An 18793-nucleotide genomic window follows, 5' to 3' on the forward strand; every position below is an offset into this window, starting at 1 on the left:
GGCGGCCCCAGCGCCCCGGCCCCCGGCAGGTCGGCGGCCAATCCGCTGGGGGAAGGGGTGGAGAGTCGGCGGCTCCGGCGGAGAGAGGCCGAGGGGGGTGGGGAGTCGGCCGGGCTCGCACCGCCCTGGCCCCGCCCCCAGCCCTCGCCGCCGCCCGCGCCGCGCGCCGCCGCTGTCAATCAAGGGCGAGTCAGCCGGGCTCGGGCGGAGAGAGGAGCTGCTACGCCACAGCCCAGCGGCGGCCATTCGCGGAAAAAGAGGCAGAGCCTGTGCCAGCTACAGCCTCCTCCGAGCCACCGCGGGCGGGCGGGACCGGCCTCTCCTCCCGCCTCGCCCCCACCCCCACCCACCTCTATCCCTGTGTCTCCGTCTGAGGGTTTGTCCTGTTAATGCGGGATGAGCGGTACGTATTCTCCACCCCCCTCGGTCTCCTTCACCGCCTCCCTCCCTCCCTCCCTCCCCAGACCCTGCTCGGTTCTCCCCCCTCCCCCGGGGCCGCTGAGATGCTTTAAGGGGAGGAGGAGAGGAAGGGAGGGTATCAGGGGGAGGGAAGGAGGGTTGTGTTTTGTCTTAATGTCTGAGAGAGAACAACCTTCTGGGTGTTGCTCTGGAGCGGATGGGTCGGGTTTCAAACCACGTTTTGTGATATCCCCCTCCTCCCTTCCCTCCTTCTCCCCCACCCCCTGCCGGTGTGCGTGGATCGCGGGTTTATGGAGATTAATGTTCGGGGGGAGGGGAAGAGGAGGAGAGGGGGAAGACGAATAATAATAATCCTAATAACCTGTTGTCGTGGGGGGGGGGTTTGTTGCAGATCAGAAGAAGGAGGAGGAGGAGGAGGCGGCGGCGGCAGCAGCAGCAGCGGCGATGGCTACAGAAGGAGGGAAAACCTCTGAGCCAGAGAATAACAATAAAAAACCCAAAACCTCAGGCTCCCAGGTAAAAGCAAACATAAAAAAATTCATCACGAAACGTAAGGGGAGAGAGGGAGTTATGTCCTTTAATTGCCCAGAACTGAAGAACAGAATACAAATGTTCATCCACTCAAAGCATCTTTCTGAGAGTGAGGAAGTTAAATTGTAAATTCATAAAGATTTCACATGTTTAAGGGATAACGTTGTTTAAAATTACATCAGGAACTCAGACCAGTAGAAAACGGTGTGTATTTTCCCAAGGGCATTTTGAGTTTATGAGAATATACTTTACAAAAGTTTCTTAGAAATTTCTTTTTATTTGAACTTTATATTACAGTATCTGTTTCCTTTTTTCCTCTATCTTCTTGCTCTTGTTACTATTTCTTTTTGATTTCTGTCATTGCCTAAGTAAGTTCTGAAATGTAGAGCTGTCAAAATAAATAAATAAATAAATAAACAAACAAACAAACAAACCCCTTCCATCTACTGGCCTCCACTAAATCCGCCCACTTTTTTTTCCCCCTCTCCTTTATCATCTCATTTTTGGGTAGGACTCTCAGCCCTCTCCTCTGGCTTTACTGGCAGCTACTTGCAGCAAAATAGGGACTCCTGGTGAAAATCAAGCAACTGGACAACAACAAATTATTATAGATCCAAGCCAAGGATTGGTGCAACTTCAAAATCAACCACAACAGCTAGAACTGGTAACAACACAACTTGCTGGAAACACTTGGCAACTTGTTGCCTCCACTCCTCCTGCTTCAAAAGAAAATAACGTTTCTCAACCAGCTTCTAGTTCATCTAGTTCTTCCAGCAGTAATAACGGGAGTGCATCTCCTACAAAAACGAAATCAGGTAATTCTTCCGCCCCTGGTCAATTTCAAGTCATACAAGTACAAAATCCGAGTGGTAGTGTCCAGTACCAAGTGATTCCACAACTTCAGACAGTGGAAGGCCAGCAGATTCAAATCAATCCAGCTAGTAGTTCATCTCTACAGGATTTGCAGGGTCAAATCCAGCTCATTTCTGCAGGTAATAATCAAGCTATACTCACAGCTGCTAACAGGACAGCTTCTGGGAATATTCTTGCTCAAAACCTGGCAAATCAGACCGTTCCAGTCCAAATTAGACCTGGTGTTTCAATACCACTGCAATTACAGACCCTTCCTGGTACTCAGGCTCAAGTTGTAACAACCCTACCAATTAACATTGGAGGAGTGACTTTAGCTTTGCCAGTGATAAACAACGTGACTGCTGGAGGAGGGACTGGACAGGTTGGCCAGCCTGCTACTACTACTGATAGTGGGACTTCCAACGGGAGTCAGTTAGTTTCCACACCCACCACTACCACCGCTTCTGCCAGTACTATGCCGGAATCTCCCTCCTCCTCCACTACCTGCACAACCACTGCTTCGACGTCTCTGACAAGCAGTGACACGTTAGTGAGCTCAGCAGACACGGGCCAGTATGCAAGCACATCAGCCAGTAGTTCTGAACGCACTATTGAAGAATCTCAAACACCTGCTGCTACTGAGTCTGAAGCGCAGAGCTCCAGTCAGCTTCAGTCTAATGGAATACAGAACACACAGGATCAATCAAATTCTCTTCAGCAGGTGCAGATTGTAGGCCAGCCTATCTTACAGCAGATCCAGATCCAACAGCCTCAGCAACAGATTATTCAGGCTATTCCGCCGCAGTCATTTCAACTTCAGTCAGGGCAGACAATTCAGACCATCCAGCAGCAGCCTTTGCAGAATGTTCAACTTCAAGCAGTAAATCCGACTCAGGTGCTTATCAGGGCTCCAACTTTAACACCTTCAGGGCAAATCAGTTGGCAAACTGTACAGGTTCAGAATATTCAGAGTCTTTCAAATTTGCAAGTTCAGAATGCTGGGTTATCCCAACAATTAACCATCACCCCAGTGTCTTCAAGTGGTGGCACAACCCTTGCTCAAATTGCTCCTGTGGCTGTTGCTGGTGCCCCAATAACTTTGAATACTGCCCAGCTTGCATCAGTGCCTAACCTTCAGACAGTGAGTGTTGCCAACCTGGGTGCTGCAGGTGTTCAAGTTCAAGGAGTTCCGGTTACAATCACTAGTGTTGCAGGTAAGTTACTACAATCTTTTCTCTGTAAGATCCTTTCATACAGTTTTTAATAAGTTACTGCTTTTCTTTGCTAACTTAGATTTGAAGACCTCTGAAATAAACATAATCACAGGGAATCTAAAATGACAGGAATGTTAACTTCCGTAACTAGTCATCGTGTGACCCATTCGCGTCTGTACGTTTTAATGTTAGGTTGTAGAAGTTACATTTGTTAGACAGTTTTATAAACTTATTTTTCCATGGAGCAAAACTTCCTGATTAGAATCAAAATTGTCTTCTGTAATTTAGAGATATTTGAATACACTTGAACTCTTCAGAAAGAACTCTAATAAAAAAGATGTTAAAGATGTTTGTATCTTTAAAAGAAAGTAGGTTGAAAGTTGAATTAATACGTGGTTGTGAATCTGTTGAAGTTTTAATTCTGCTTTGTAATAAGTCTAACTTTTTCTTCAATTGGAAGTTATTTCTCATTCAGCATCTTGTTGCTCACGCTTTTGCGTTTTTTTTTACACAGTGTTGTTTTAAACTAGGTTTTGATGCAGTTTAGAGATACAGTTTTAAGTTGCAAATTGATTAATTTTTTATGTCTACTTTTCTGTTAAAACCAGCATTTTCTCAGGATTTTGTATTAGTAGTTATTCGCATATAAAATTGTATATAAATCTTATGGTTCTGTTATTTTTAGGCATTTTTTAGTGTGAAGTTGTTGAAAAGCAATTAAGACTGAAAATAGTAAAATGTCACTAACTTGAATTAATTGTAGTAAGGTCATTTTAAAAACCAATTATAAAGCAGTTGTTTGTTATGTATGTAAAGAGATTTCTGAAGTATTTGCGAAACTAGACTTACTAAGTATTTTAAATTTTCTTGACTTGTCTTATTTTATCTAATACTTTTTGTTTTCTAGTAATTAAACACTTTTTACTGATTCTGATTAGGTGCAAACCTGCTTGTGGTTTTCATGCCTTTGATAGTGTCAGGTCTCTAGTTAAATATTTTTATGTTGATAATATGAGCACATCACTTTTTAATGACCTTTCTAGAAATAAGTTTCAGAAAAATTATGCTAAACTGTTTGTTTTACAGTTAATACCTAAAGTAGTTGTATATATTTATGATTGGAAATTGCCAAATAGAGCTCTCTTGTCAGGAAGAATAGAGATTACATGTTATATTTAGATGCCCATAACCTCTAAACCAGATCTTTCCAGTAGAATTTTCTGTGATGAACAAGTGTTGTACATCCTACCCAGTGTGTTAGCCACTAGCCATATGTGGCTCTTGAGCATTTAAAATGTGGCTAGTGCAACTGAAGAACTGAATTTTTAATTCATTTAATTTTAATTTAAATAGCCACGTGATTAGTGGCTTTTGTATTGACAGGTCAGTAACCTAATCAAAGAGTATTTTGAGTGTGGTACTTTTCCCCCTAAAACTATTGCAGGACAATTATATAAGTGTTTCTCTGTATTACAGTCCATAGATTGTTTTCTTCCTGTTCTTTTCCTAAACGTTGACAGTATCTTAAGTATTTGAGAAAAATATCTGTTTTTGGTGGATTGTTTGACAGTTTGCATTATCAAAGCAAAAGTTAGTTCACTTAAATTTTGATTTGCCTATTAAGCATTAGTTGTGAATTATGCTTAAGAGAATTGAGTAATTTATAAGTTAGGTCAGGAATAGTCAATTCTTCTGTACTCTCATTGGTATCAGTTACAGCCCCTTGTCTATTATGAGGGTGAGTCATTGATACTAAGAGTATGATCTTCTGACCACCTAACTCAGATTTATTTGAATGTTGTATTATTATGAATGCAGCATCCACTTTCTGGAACTATAACTTTTGGGGGTGTGGTCAAGGAATTTGCCTATCAGATAAACTTTCCAGGTCATTCTAAATTCTCGTTGAAATTTGAGAACCAAGGAAGGATCTAATCATTACTAGTTAACCATAAAGCAAAATATGGAAGCAGATGGGTGTTGGACCTAGTTCATGTATGCCTCAAAGAATGGATTTTAATGACAAAAAGAATTTACAGTTTTTATTTCACAAGCATGTATTGACTAGCCACATGCTGAGTACTCCCAATAGGTATGTTTAGTCTTCCATTTTCTGGGTTTTTTGGTTTTTTTTTTTTTAAGAGTTTACATGATTTGAATGTCGCTTAAGTGTATAAGGAAATTTAAACTTTATGTAGTTGGATTTTTTTCTCTTGAAACCAAAGATTTTAAATTTTGTTGATGTTGAAGAGTTTATGTTCAAATAGATATGCTCAATCATTTTAAGAAGATAACCATGTTACAAAGATCAGAAATGTACCAATTTTTGCAAGTCAATGCAGTTCATCTGAGACTCGTTCATAGATTTTTACTTTTTTTTTTTGCTATAGTAGGTGCTTGACAAATGTTTGCTGAATTAAGGCATAGAAGGTGATGGAGAAGATAGCAGTTTGGAATTGGGAGCAAGGCCTGGAGTGGTTTTAATGAAGCTGGTGAAATGGCTTTATTTTCATTAATGTCTTTTGGCTTTGAGTTTTTAAGACATCAACAGTAGACACCAGGTGCTTTACTCTCTCTAGAAGAGGGAGAATGAGCAAAAAGTACCTACATATCCCTTTTATAAATGAGTCCTGTAAGTTCTGATCTTTTACTTTGTGTCCCCATTTACTTTTTGTTACTTTTTGACTGTTTTATGTATCTATTTCCTTCCCCCAAATAGTATTGATTTTGTTTAATTCGTGGGGAAAATTTTTGCTCTAAATATTCATGACAGCTTTTACAAGGCTTGAAAAAAATTCTTAAAAAAATTTTTTTTAATGTTTTATTTATTTTTGAGAGAGAGAGAGAGCAGGGGAGGGGCAGAGAGAGATGGAGATACAGAGCCCGTCGCAGGGCTTGAACTCATAAACTGCAAGATAATGACCTGAGCTGAAGCTGGATGCTTGACTGACTGAGCCACACAGGTGTCCCTTGAAAAAATTCTTAATAGTCGGCTTTGACAAAATGCAATGATTCAGTCAGTACCCAGGGGCTAAAAGTTATCTGCCATCCATCCTCGTGTCACTCTTGGAGATACGGGAAGGTTCTGGATGATACGGATAGGAAAAAAAATTGGATAAGGTAGATCAAATGAAACCAGTTCTTGAGGCTAGGGAGCCTCATACTTGATTTTATGAAAAGAGAATGTTAGTGACAACTTAGGGGGAATCTCTTGCCATGGTATTGAATTCGACATAATGTGTTTCTGTGGTTTGGTCTCCTCTCAGAATCTTGACTTTCCAGGCTGAGTATCTAGCATTTAATTAGTTGGAATTATAGTAGGAACTAAGTACATGTTGCCCTTACATACTTATATACTTTGTTTCCTTGTTGGATTATGAGTTTGACTTTGACTGAAGGAAAAGCAGAAATCCCTTTTAAAGAGCACAGGTAACAAATCATTTTTCTGGTTTAAGAACGTCCTTTAAGTGAGGAAAGTAAGATTTTTGTTCTAAAAGGACTACCAGTTTGCACAGTGTGCTCAGGTAGCCAAAGAGCCCTAGGTAAAATGAACATTAGGAGTTACACCTTCTTAAACAATTTAGAACACGTAGGGACCATTGATATCTAGATCTGTAATTAACTTGCATTGGCTAGTGACTTTCTTTGGTTTTGGCCTTAATTGGCCAAAGAACCTGTGTTTGCTTGATGGATGGATATTTCTTTGTCAATGTTAGTGGTAATTAACATTTTAAGGCTAATTCTTACACAAAGGAAGTTCAAACTTAAAGATAAGATGTTGCTGGCCCTTTAAGAACTTGACTCTCCAACCTTCCTTTACCTTTTTTGGATTTAAAGTATGAAACCTGGGGATCATCAATGGGAAGGCCAGTTCTTCATAATAAGGGAAAATGGGGGCCAAAGAAAAGAATTGAGATATATATATATATATAAATATATATATATATATATATATATATATATATATATACATAATTTGGAAACTTTAGTACAATCAACTTTTTTTTTAATATTTATTTATTTTGAGAGAGAATGTAGGGACAGGGGGAGTTGGCAGAGAGAAAGGGAGAGAGAGAGAGAGAGAGAGAGAGAGAGAGAGAGAGAGAGAGAAAGAAAGAGAAGAGAGAATCCTAAGCAGGCTCAGCACTTGTCAGGGCAGAGCCCAAAGTGGGGCTCCATCCCACAACCCTGAGATCGTGACCTGAGCCAAAATTAAGAGTCAGATGTTTAAGCCACTGAGTCACTCAGGTACCCACACCATACTTTTTTATAGAGCTACTAAAAGTAGAAATTGACTTGAAGTTTAATACTAATATTTCTTTTGCTATTCTATTAATTTGGATTGTCTTAGTAGGTATCTTAATCTATACACGTGTTATACTTGTATACAGATTTATAAACATATATACATATTTGTGTGTAGAGCTATACGTATGCCTGCTGTGTTTGGTTGTTAATTTTGGGTTTTTTTTTTTTTTTTTTTTTTTTTTTTTTTTAGAAAGTCAGGTTTGCATTTCTAATTTTATTTCTCTAAAATCTTCTAGTACTGTTTGTTACATGTAGAATTCATTATGAAGAACTTACATCTTGTACCCTGTACAAGTGATTTCGGTTCTGAATTACCAAGTTGATTTTACCCATTAGATAACATATAGCATGACCTTTAAGATTTGTCGATGATGACATAACAACATCATTGCCAATTTTTAAGTTCTTCATGGAAGATGAAAAGGTATCCAGTGTAGAGCCGCATTAATTTTTAAAAGGGCATCTTTTAGGGGATTTCAGAATAGAGGGGGGTGCAAGGGAAGATAGAGTTTTAATTATCTTTTTTTTTTTTTTAATTTTTGTAACGTTTATTTATTTTCGAGAGAGAGAGACAGAGAGACAGAGCATGATGGAGGAGGGGCAGAAAGAGAAGGAGACACGGAATCCAAAGCAGGCTGCAGGCTCCGAGCTGTCGGCACAGAGCCTGATGCGGGGCTCCAACTCGCAGACCACGAGATCGTGACCTGAGCCAAAGTCAGATGCCCAACTGACTGAGCCACCCAGGCACCCCAATTATCTCCTTTTTGAATCTGAATCAGGAAACATATAATAAGTAATACTTAAGGAATACTGGAGTGGGCATAAAAGCAAGTTGAAGAGAAGGAAAAGGAGGCTTGATTAAGAAAGAAGATAGGGGGAAAGTGCTATACATAGATCTCATAGAAATAACATAGATTTACAAGATGGTAGAATTTTAGTTTGAAAGGATCTTTGATGTTATTGCTTACCAGTTGTAGCCATTGGATATCACTGCTAAAGTCTATTTATAAAGGGATTTTGTATTTTTCTGTTACAAGTGAAAGCAGAAATAGGCTTTCAGAAGTTTCACAGTCCTACATTAAGTATTTGGGGATGACATAGTAAGAATTGACAATGAAAAGGGGGAACCTGGCCTGATACCAAACCATACTTTTATGTGGGCTTTTCTGTACTCTCTTGATTTAGTTAGGATTGGATGTTCATAATGCCTGTCAGTTTGCTACCTAATGAATGAGCAGATTGTGGCAAAGGGAAACCTGTTGAACCACAAATTGCTTATGTATGTGTGTGGTGAGATAAAGGCTTAATGAAACCATAATTAAGGTAACTTAAAGATAATGGAGTGTCTCTCCCCTACCCTCACTCCTTAGTGGTATTTTAGAAATGAAGAAACTGAAGCCCAGAAAAGTTGAATGACTTTCTTGTACTTTTGGGCAAAGTGAGCACTAGAATCTTGACTGCTGCTCTAGTTGTCTTTCTGCTCTATTGCTGGCTTTGTTATTCAGATCTTTTGCTAGTGAGTAAATATAGTTGAAGTTTAGGGACCAGAGATGGAGAGTATCTAGCTTGACTTTGTGTTCTCCCAGATAGATTTTGTCTGTTGTCACTGGATATTCAGCTTTAGTATACTGAATAGAGTGTTGGTAAAAAGCACAATTCTGTAGGTCGCCTTGTTAATGAGCTTAATGTTGGAATTTGTCACATTGTTTTGTACTTTCTTGAAAGAGCAAATTCACATTAATGTCACATTGTTTTGTACTTTCTTGAAAGAGCAAATTCAGAACTAAAGAGATTGGTAAACTCTATATGTAGGTTAAGCAAATCCTCAGGCTGTCAAGCTACTGTATTGATTTAAAAACAAATTTTTTTTTAGTATATTTATTTTGAGAGAGAGAGAGAGAGGGAGAGCACAAGCAGGGGAGGGTCAGAGAGAAGGAGAGACAGAATCCCAGCAGACTCCACACCATCAGCATAGAGCCCAATGCTGGGGGCTCAAACTCATGAACCCAAGATCATGACCTGAGCTGAGCTAAGAGTCGGATGCTTAACGGACTGAGCCACCCAGGTGCCTCCGTTTTTTTTTTTTTTTTTTTTTTTAAATGAGACTTGTGGAGGAATAAAACAAACATTTATTGTTTACCTTAGAGCTTGTTAGGTGCTAGGTTAGGTATTTTATATTATTTCATTAAAATCCTCAATATCTTTGTAAGCTGGTCTGATTGTGCCCATTTTACAGATAGCCTCATGAGTTTTAATTTCTTTAAGAAAATTTGCCATCCAGGGTGCCTGGGTGGCTCAGTAGGTTAAGTGTCCAACTTTTCTTTAGGTCATGATCTTCTTTTCCTGGGTTCTGGCCTGCGTCAGGCTCTGTGCTGACAGTTCAGAGCCTGGAGCCTGCTTCAGATTCTGTCTCTCTCTCTGCCCCTCCCGCACTGGCACTTTGTCTCTCTCTCTCTCTCTCTCTCTCTCTCTCTCACTCTGTCTCCCACAAATAAATAAACATTAAAAAAAATAAAAAAAAAGAAAAAATTTGCCCTAGTGGTAGAGCCATGATTTAAAATCATCTATTGATTCCGAGTCTTTTGTTTAGGAGACATAAGATAAAAGGATGAGTTCAGAGGTAAAGGCTATTTTTTATCCTTTTGTGTCTGTAGGTAAACTTAAGACCTGTAAAGGGTAAGTGGTTTTGAAAATTGAAATGCTGACTCTGCAGTTAAAGTTTCTTCTAGCTCTAACATTCTGTAGCACGGACAGATAATTATGACTAAAAGTAGTAAAAGAAATGGTGAATAGAAACTAGTGTGGCTGTGTGGAGACCTTGTTGTTAAACTCAGATTTTAAAATAGTATACGTGGAAGGTAGAAGGAAGCACAAAGGATTCAGAATGAAAACAAAGAGGGGCACCTGGGTGGCTCAGTTGGTTAAGTGCCCAGCTTCAGCTCAAGTCATGATCTTGTGGTTCGTGGGTTCAAGCCCTGCGTCGGACTCTGTGCTGACAGCTCAGAACCTGGAGCCTGTTTTGGATTCTGTGTCTCCCTCGCTTACACTCTGCCTCTCTCTCTCTCTCTTTCTCTTTCAAAATTATATAAATAAACATTAAAAAAAAAGAATGAAAACAAAGAGCTGCTTGACATTTTAAGAATAATGTCGGGAAAGCAGAAACTCATAATAAAGTAGGCTTTTAAAATAATTTTAAACAACTTGTAAGGCTTCAGATCACAGCAAAAGACACGTATTGCCTGAGCAAAATGATGTAATATGGAGAAAAGACAGCTGCTGGGCTGTGCTTCTGTCAACCAGCAAGAAAAATTCAGTTCCAGCTAAAATAACTGGACCTGTATTCACTGAGATTATTTGTGCAAAGTTAGTGAGTAGATAAGGGACATTTATTTGCTTTTTGGAAGTTAGAATGATCCAGATAAATGCCATCCTAGGATCAGAAGGAACTTTCAAATTCAGTTTCAGGCCAGTATCAGTAACTTAAAAATTATGCACATGGAAAAATTGAGCATGAATAAGCACCTCACTGTTTGAAAACATCCTATAGTGCAAACAGATGAGTTTGATAACATCTTTAACAAAGGCCCTGAGTGAATTATCCAGTAGTTGGCTTCTGAGCATTTAAAAAAGAATTCAGGGATCATGGGGAACCCATATGGCTTCACTAAGAAACTAGGTTTATGTATTCTTTTGCTAAGGTTTTCAGATGAGTATAGAAAAGAAATAATGCTGCCACAATATATTTTGATTTCAGCATTGATAGTCATGATGTCTTTAAAGGCTCATTCATACCTGGTTTCTCAATCGTATGAGAAATGATTGTCTATTTCAGTAGACGTCCTTGGTATTATGGCATAGGTTTCTATCCTTGATACAATCCTGTTAAATATTTTTTTCAAATACTGTACTGAAGGATGGCCTATTTAATTAAAGATGAGGCAAAGCTGGGAGACTTTGCTAATAATTATGATGGGGATAGACTTGAGATTCGAACTGATCTTAATAGTCTGGAATGCTGGGTCAGAATTAGCAAGATAAATACAACAGATCCTCTGTTTAAAAGGGTAGGGGAAATTGTGTACCTACAAGATGAAAAACCTAGGTTGACTGCAGGACATGTGAAGGTGATTTGGGATTTATTGGCTTGATGTGAATCAAGAGTAGAGTAAACCTCCTCCTTTACTTTGTGTTTGTCAGACCATTTCTGCAAGATTGTGTGCTTTGCTAGTTGTGGCACATTTTAAATGGACACTGACAAACTGGCAAGCGTATCAGAAGGGATTCCTGGAATGCAGAGTGCGGAAAACATTTCACACTAGCAATCATTGAAGAGTGGGGGGTTTTATTGTTAAAACAAGAGGAAGTGTGACTGCTGTCTTTCGATATAGGAAAAGTTTTGTTTTTGTTGTTGTTGTTTTTTAATCTGTTTTGTTTGACCCTTGGAAATCAATAGAAGAATATGTCTATATACACAAATGGACTAGTGCTGTAAAGTAATGGAATGGTTTGTTTCATGAAGTAGTGACCTTCCTGTATTAAAGGCTGGATGTCCATCTATCAGAGACACTGCAGAATGTAGAAGAATTTCTTGTATGGGAAGTTTGATTAGGTAAACTGCAAGTCTTCTAAAATTGAAGATTCTATGAATATTTGATTATGTGGTCCTATTCTGGGTACTTCCATCCAGCATATGGTGAGAATTCTCTGGAAGTCTTAGTTAAACTTACATGACTGACCAAGTATTTAAGGATTTTAGAGGGTGGGGGTTGAGGGTCACATTTATCATTTTTCTTATTACAGAGGGAGTATAATTAAGGTGAATTCTCTTAAGCAATAAATGTAATATTTTACTTCATAAATAGATTTCTGTTCTTCATTGTTAGACTTACTGCACTCTAAGATGTTTTTCTGTTATTTGCACTTTTATTTGGTGACTGCAAAGCATTAGTATTTTAAACATGTACTTTGTCGTCCAACATTGAATTTGTAGTGAGGATATTTCACGTCAGTAGCTCTTTAGCCATGTTTAGTCATGTTTCTGATACTGTCACTTTAGTACCAACAATGTGATTACTTTAGTGGAATTGGAGAGCATTTGGAAAATTAGGATCCTAATAAAGTTCAAACTCTGGATGCACTTACAACTTCGAATTTATTAATTTACCCAGTGGGGTGAACAGATCCAGTAGGTCTTTCTTTTTGGCTCATAATATCTAGCACATAGGTGTTTAAAAAAAAAAAAAAAAGATTCAGGGGTACTTGGGTGGCTCAGTCGATTAAAACGTCCGACTTCGTTTCAGGTCATGATCTCGTGGTCTGTGAGTTTGAGCCCGATGTGGGGCTCTGTGCTGACAGCTCGGAGCCTGGAGCCTGCTTCGGATTCTGCGTCTCCCTCTCTCTCTGCCCCTCCCCCCGCTCATGCTCTGTCTCTCTCGCTCTCAAAAATAAATAAACATAAGAAAAATTTTTTAAAAATTATGCAGAAAATAACTAAATCCATCAGGCAAGATCACTGTGCATTGAAATATTTTCACGTCAAGATAAAATCACAGTTTTCCACAACCCATTGCTAAAATAAAGAGGATAAAGACTTCAAAAAAATTATTTGAAGACTCTTTTAAATAGAGAAAGTGTTACTTGAGATATATGAAGGCTCTCTTTCCCTTAGGTACAATAATAAAGTTAGGAGTAGCGATTATCTGTTTTATGAGTGGTGTGGTGTAAGTAGTAGTTTTATTGCTGCAGACATCAGTACTGAGAGGCTTCCTAGGGCACAGGTATTTTGTGTTCCAGGTGCTATTCAGGTGTGGCCCAAAGAGGAGACACAGGAGAGGCACAGGAAAAAAAAAGTTTATTATGCTCACATGTCCTAGAGAGACTGTCACTGTACCCTGAGAGGGGATCACACGGGAGGGGAGACCAAGGGAGCTGGCTCAGCCAAGCAGGTGGGGAGCAGAGAGAGCGAGGACCCATGGGCAGATGCTTTTCTTGGGTGGTCAGGATGGAGTACATAAGAAAAGGCATGTAAATGTTACTAGGTCCCAGTCAGGGGAAGGTAGGAAGGGAAACTCAAGGCAGGGGCCACCCCCTTATCATACTGGGGGTGCCTGGGCAGGGTGCTCACAGCCTGCTTGAGGAGATGTGCAGGCAGCAGGAAAATATTTTAAAATTTATAATACAACAGGACCAAGAATTAGAACTCTCACATTTTTGCTTGGGTGCTGCTCCCCATTAGCTTTTCCATCCTGGACAAACATGTTATAATTGGAGTTTTGTTCCTTTTCTCATTTGTAAAATGGTCATATTAATTCCTTCGCTTTTTACCTCGTAGAGTTGCAAAGATAAGATGACATAATAGGTACAAAAAAGCTTAACTATTATGAAGAAAACTATACCGTTGACCCTTAAACAGCATCCGGCTTAGAAGTGCTGACCCCACACAGTCGAAAATTTGCATATAACTTTTGACTCCCCCACAACTTAACTACTAATAACCTACTGTTGAGTGGAAGACTTAGTTACAACATAAACAGAGTCACTTAACACATATTTTTTTATGTTGTATGTATGTATGATATACTGTATTCTTAAGCCAGAGAAAATGTTATTAAGAAAATCATAAGGAAGAGAAAATACATTTATAGTACTGAATTTATTGCAAACATCTGCGTGTAAGTGGACTCGTGCAGTTTAAATCCATGTTGTTCAAGGGTCAACTATATATGAAAGTTGGAAGCTGCTAAAGTCTCTATTCTCATCCACTTGAATGTGAAGTAGTAAAGTGGGAGAATGAGTAGTTTTTGATACGGATATTAGCTGGAGTTAAATATCAGATGCAGATAAGAAAGTTGTATAAAAGGAATATCAGAAACCTTTGCAGTGCAACTAAGGATGGAGAGAGGTGTATCTATAGGTGGAAAAAAAAGCAGTATGTTAATTTTACGAGATCTAAGTGCTGCATGCTCAGTCTGTGTTAGACTCCGAAAGTATTCACCTGTCTTAAAAGGATGCTCATGTTGGGGAGGTGAGGCTTACATTCATGAAACAATTACAGGGCATTTACAGTTGCATATGAGAGTTTATCCTTCAATACTAGGTTTTGAGATCTGGAAAACAAGTTTTGAGAGCTCAGAGACAAGTGAAATCAGTGGATTGGAGTAAACGAGGAAGGCTTTCAGTGTTGAAGATAGGTCTTGAACCAGGCCTCGAAGATTGGTTTGGAAAGTGGACGTTTGAGACTGACGATAGAGAAGTGAAGACAGAGGTGTCTTGAGCCAAGCGGCTGAACTTGAAAAGCATAAAGCGCTCACATGGAGGCGTGTGGCTAACGCAGCGAGTGGCATTCCCTCGTCTGTGCTCCATCTGTCTGTGCTCCATCGCAGCCAGCCGTCTCACAGAGAGGCTCAAGGTATGCCACGTGAGCGGCCTGCCACCTCTGCTTCAGAGAAGTTGTGTGTTTGTTGGACTGTTTCCTAACATTTAGTTGAAGAAGGGACTCTGCCAAAATAATACTAAAAGTTAGTTTCAAACACGTGAATCTTCTGGGTGAAAGTGATTGAATGGAAAGATTTAGGAAGCAAATGATACTATTAAAGTGTTTCTCTCTAGGTGAAAGTGTGGAAAAGTTAGGAGCCCAGGAGAAAGTACCTCGTTGGAGTAATTTAGTCATGAATTCACAGTGGCCTTTAGAAGGACTGTGGCAGTGAAGTTGCTTAATACAAAAAACACAGGTTGTCAAACTTCCCTTTAGTACAGAGAATGTTGACCTGAAAGAAGTGGTAACAGGTTAGGTAAAAACATCAGATTTGCTGGTTCTTTTTCTCTGTTCTGTATCAAGTATCGTAATAGGCATTGAGAAACTGAGGATGAAGTGAGACATGTTTGATGCTCTCAGAATAGATGATCTCTTGCAGGGACATACTGTATTTTATTTCTTTGCTGCCAAAAGATACTTTTTTTTTTTTTTTTAACATTTCAACGTCTTCAAAATTGAAATTTACCTTACAGTCAAAGGCATGTTATAATTAGTGGAATCTTTTTTTCCTTACAATCCCTGCATCTTAGAGACAATAGAATGTGATGAATATATAGTTAATTTAATTACAACATGGCATTTGGTTACTAAAGGCTATGAGTGAGGTTGTAGAAGCCCACAGGAAAGAAACACTAGTTCTGCTTTCTTCTAGGGTTCTGGAAATGTTTTTATGGAGAGGGTTATAACTGAGCTGGGAATGGATTACTAAAATTTTGCCAGGTCAGGTTGAGGAGGGCCATTGTAGGTTATGTTGGATTTTACATGCAGTTTGGAAATTGATTTAAGGAGTTTTCTACAAATGTTGCAAACTTCAGACTGGGATCAAGAAATATTAACATACATTAAAGTTGAATTGTAAACTTCCTGTGGGCAGAAGCTGTGTCTTATATGCTATATGGTATTTTTCCGCTTACGTATTGATGGATATCGTTTGGTACATTAAAATCCTGATACTAAACTAGAGGGAAGGAGAACTTTGATTTCATAGGAGAATGAGATCAATAGGTCCTTGGAATAGATTCAAGATGCATACTTAAAAAAGGAACGAGAGAGTTACGATCATAAAAGGAAAAGTGGTTAGTAAAATGAAACAAAAGGAACTCACATCTGATTGTTTCCTGTGTTTTGGTAGACAAATTGCAGGTGAGAATCTTAGCAATGAGGGCAGTTTTGAGGAGAATCCAAAAGTACTTACAGTTTACGGGTTGTTTCTGTCCCCCTGAATTTATTATGTTCCTCTGAATTAATAATAAGGCCAGAGAGAGTTTAGTACAGTTCTGTAAATAATGAGTCAAGTCACCATAGCTTTTTGTTCACAGAAGCGGAGCTGCTTTTGCACAGGAGTATAGGAACCAGATAGTGATCTGTGCTGTGGTAAGTGGGTACCTATGCCTGGCGTGGGAGTGGGAGAGGGGGCGGAAAATCCTTGTTTCGTTGTAGTTGAGGATGTCTAGGCCAACGAGTTCAGGAAGAAGAGGGAAGAAGAAAAGGGTAGATGCAGATGATGACAAATACTAATTGAATTTATATAGGAGAAATGATTCTACTTAAAGTGGTTTTTAAATCTTCTGCATTTTTCCCTTATATTTAAATCTACATATGAACCAATTGGAGACGTTAACATTCGACAGATTATTTGTCATAAATACCACAAATTATGATAATGTGCTTGTTGAAGCAGTAATATGATTTTATCCTAGTTGTGATTTAATTAATGAAGTTTTATAAAGTTAAATCTCATTGAATTTTTATTTCTAGAATTTCTGTCATCTTTTGTTCTCATTGGCAGGATGTCAGTACCTATATTGATTTTAATGGTAGGGCAGATAAATGGTTCTGGTAACCTCTTGATAGGCTTTCATCCATTTCATGGCTTCTCTGCTGGGAGCCTACATTCCTAAATTCAGCAATCAGGTACTCAGCATCTTTATTGTGAGGCTTGATGTGTTCCTTGTAAAATAACATGGGACTGACCTCCCTCTTCCGTGGTGTTCTAATGGGGAACGAAATTAATTTAGTGTTCTTTTATGAATGAATTAAGTAAAAGGGTTCTTAACTCCTATGCTTGTTTTATATTTCGGGTCACATTTACTGCATATTTATAGTGTGCCAGATACTGTATCCTACACTTGATATATTGACTCATTTACTCTTCAGAACACCCTATAAAGTTAAGCATTCTGGTCAGGTGCAAAACCTAACGCCTAGAGTGGTACAAACTTGCCCAAGGTCACAAAATCCAGACACAGTTTGTCTGTAGGACCTTGCACTTTGTCCATTACCACTTAAATTGTCTCTCACTGTATATGCTCTATGTGCTACAGTGTGTGTTTCCTGTGATCATTTGTGGAATTCGTTCATTGTTTTTTGTGTATCAGACACTGCTTAAATATTATATATATATTAACCCTTTTAATTTTTGCAATTCTTTGAAGAAGGTAATGATGGTGACCTCGGTTGATAAAATGGGAAACCAAGGCCATCAGAAGTTAATATCTTGGCCGAGGTCATACAGCCAATATGTTAGACAGCTAGTAAGTGAAAGTACTTTTTATAAGGCTGCTCTGGGTGAATAGGACTATCACCTACCTTTACAGCTAAGTAACTATTGTAAGTAATTTGTTGTAATTATTGTAGTGTATTCAGTAACGCATTGATTTCTGTATAGCTGAGCAGTCTACTCTTCATCTTCCTTTCGAGACACAGGGCATAAATGCCATAAAGAGGATTAGAATAAAAAAAGATTGTATTACTTTGTGTATCCTATGTTGATTGGGAATTTGAGGCCAGCAAAGACATTTCCTTCATTAAATATATGTGTACCATAAATCAATTTTGAGTGAATTTTTAAAGACAGAGTGTAAGAATATAAGCCATAGAGGAGTCTTATATTTCATTTTCATTAATATTTATAATATAGTAATAATATTTAATATATTGGTAATATTAATATGTAACAATATAAATATTATCATGCATTATTAAATATAATCAGTATATGGTAATTAATATTTATACTAATTTAATGTTATTTATATTATGCTGATACAAAAACTAGTAAAAATATCAGGTATGTAAAAAAGTGTATGCTTTATGAAGTCTATATTTCATGAGTTGAGTTGCTTTTTTTTTTCTAATTTTTTTTAATGTTTATTTTTGAGACAGAGAGAGACAGAGCTGAATGGGGGAGGGTCAGAGAGAGAGGGAGACACAGAATCTGAAACAGGCTCCAGGCTCTGAGCTGTCAGCACAGAGCCTGACGTGGGGCTTAAACTCACAGACTGTGAGATCATGACCTGAGCTGAAGTCAGATGCTTAACCAACTGAGCCACCCAGGCGCCCCTGATGAGTTGCTTCTTGATCAGCATGTGACATGTCAATAGACAGGAATTTACTTCCTGAAGGAAATACTAAGAAATGACTTTAAGAAAACCCCAAAACAATAAGAATTATATGTATAGAATTTATGTTAATTAGATAATTCTCTTGTCATTTTCGTGTATTAGTTCATTTGACAGGGATGGTGCTTTAACTTTATTATTGTTGTCTAGTGGATAAATAATAAGAAATATTCAAATATCTGCCATTGTATACCAAACATTGTTCTAGATAGTGGGGAACCAAAATAGACACGTTCTGTAATCATGGGTCCTATACTTTATTATAGGTGAATTCTTTTTTATCTCAGTCTTAGATTATTCCTATTTTTTTTAAGTTTATTTCTTTTGAGAGAGAGTGCATGCATGCCCTTGCACATGAAGGGCAGAGAGGGAGAGAGAGAATCCCAAGAGCATAGCCTGACAAGGGCTCATTCTCAAATCAAGAGTCGGATGCTTAATTGACTGAGCCACCCAGGTGCCCCAGATTATTGCTATTTTTAATAGATGAGGAAAGGAAAGGTTAAGTAATTTGCCCGGCGTTACAGAATTAATAC

The 18793-nt window shown here is 38.5% G+C and overlaps 1 protein-coding gene across 4 annotated transcripts in view; it reads left to right on the forward strand.

Moving 5' to 3' along the window:
• The first annotated feature begins 265 nt into the window (after positions 1-265).
• The window catches only part of SP4 (Sp4 transcription factor), an 82746-nt gene continuing 64218 nt past the window's right edge, over positions 266-18793 (forward strand). For all 4 annotated transcript variants that reach the window (XM_023250429.2, XM_045052467.1, XM_023250431.2 and 1 more), the window contains exons 1-3: positions 266-403; positions 812-936; positions 1463-3017. In XM_023250429.2, coding sequence (XP_023106197.1) covers positions 397-403; positions 812-936; positions 1463-3017 — 1687 coding nt within the window. In that variant the 5' untranslated portion in view covers positions 266-396. The remainder of the gene's footprint in view (positions 404-811; positions 937-1462; positions 3018-18793) is intronic.

The sequence above is a fragment of the Felis catus genome, chromosome A2 (assembly GCF_018350175.1).
Source record: "Felis catus isolate Fca126 chromosome A2, F.catus_Fca126_mat1.0, whole genome shotgun sequence".
NCBI classification, from domain to species: Eukaryota; Metazoa; Chordata; class Mammalia; order Carnivora; family Felidae; genus Felis; species Felis catus.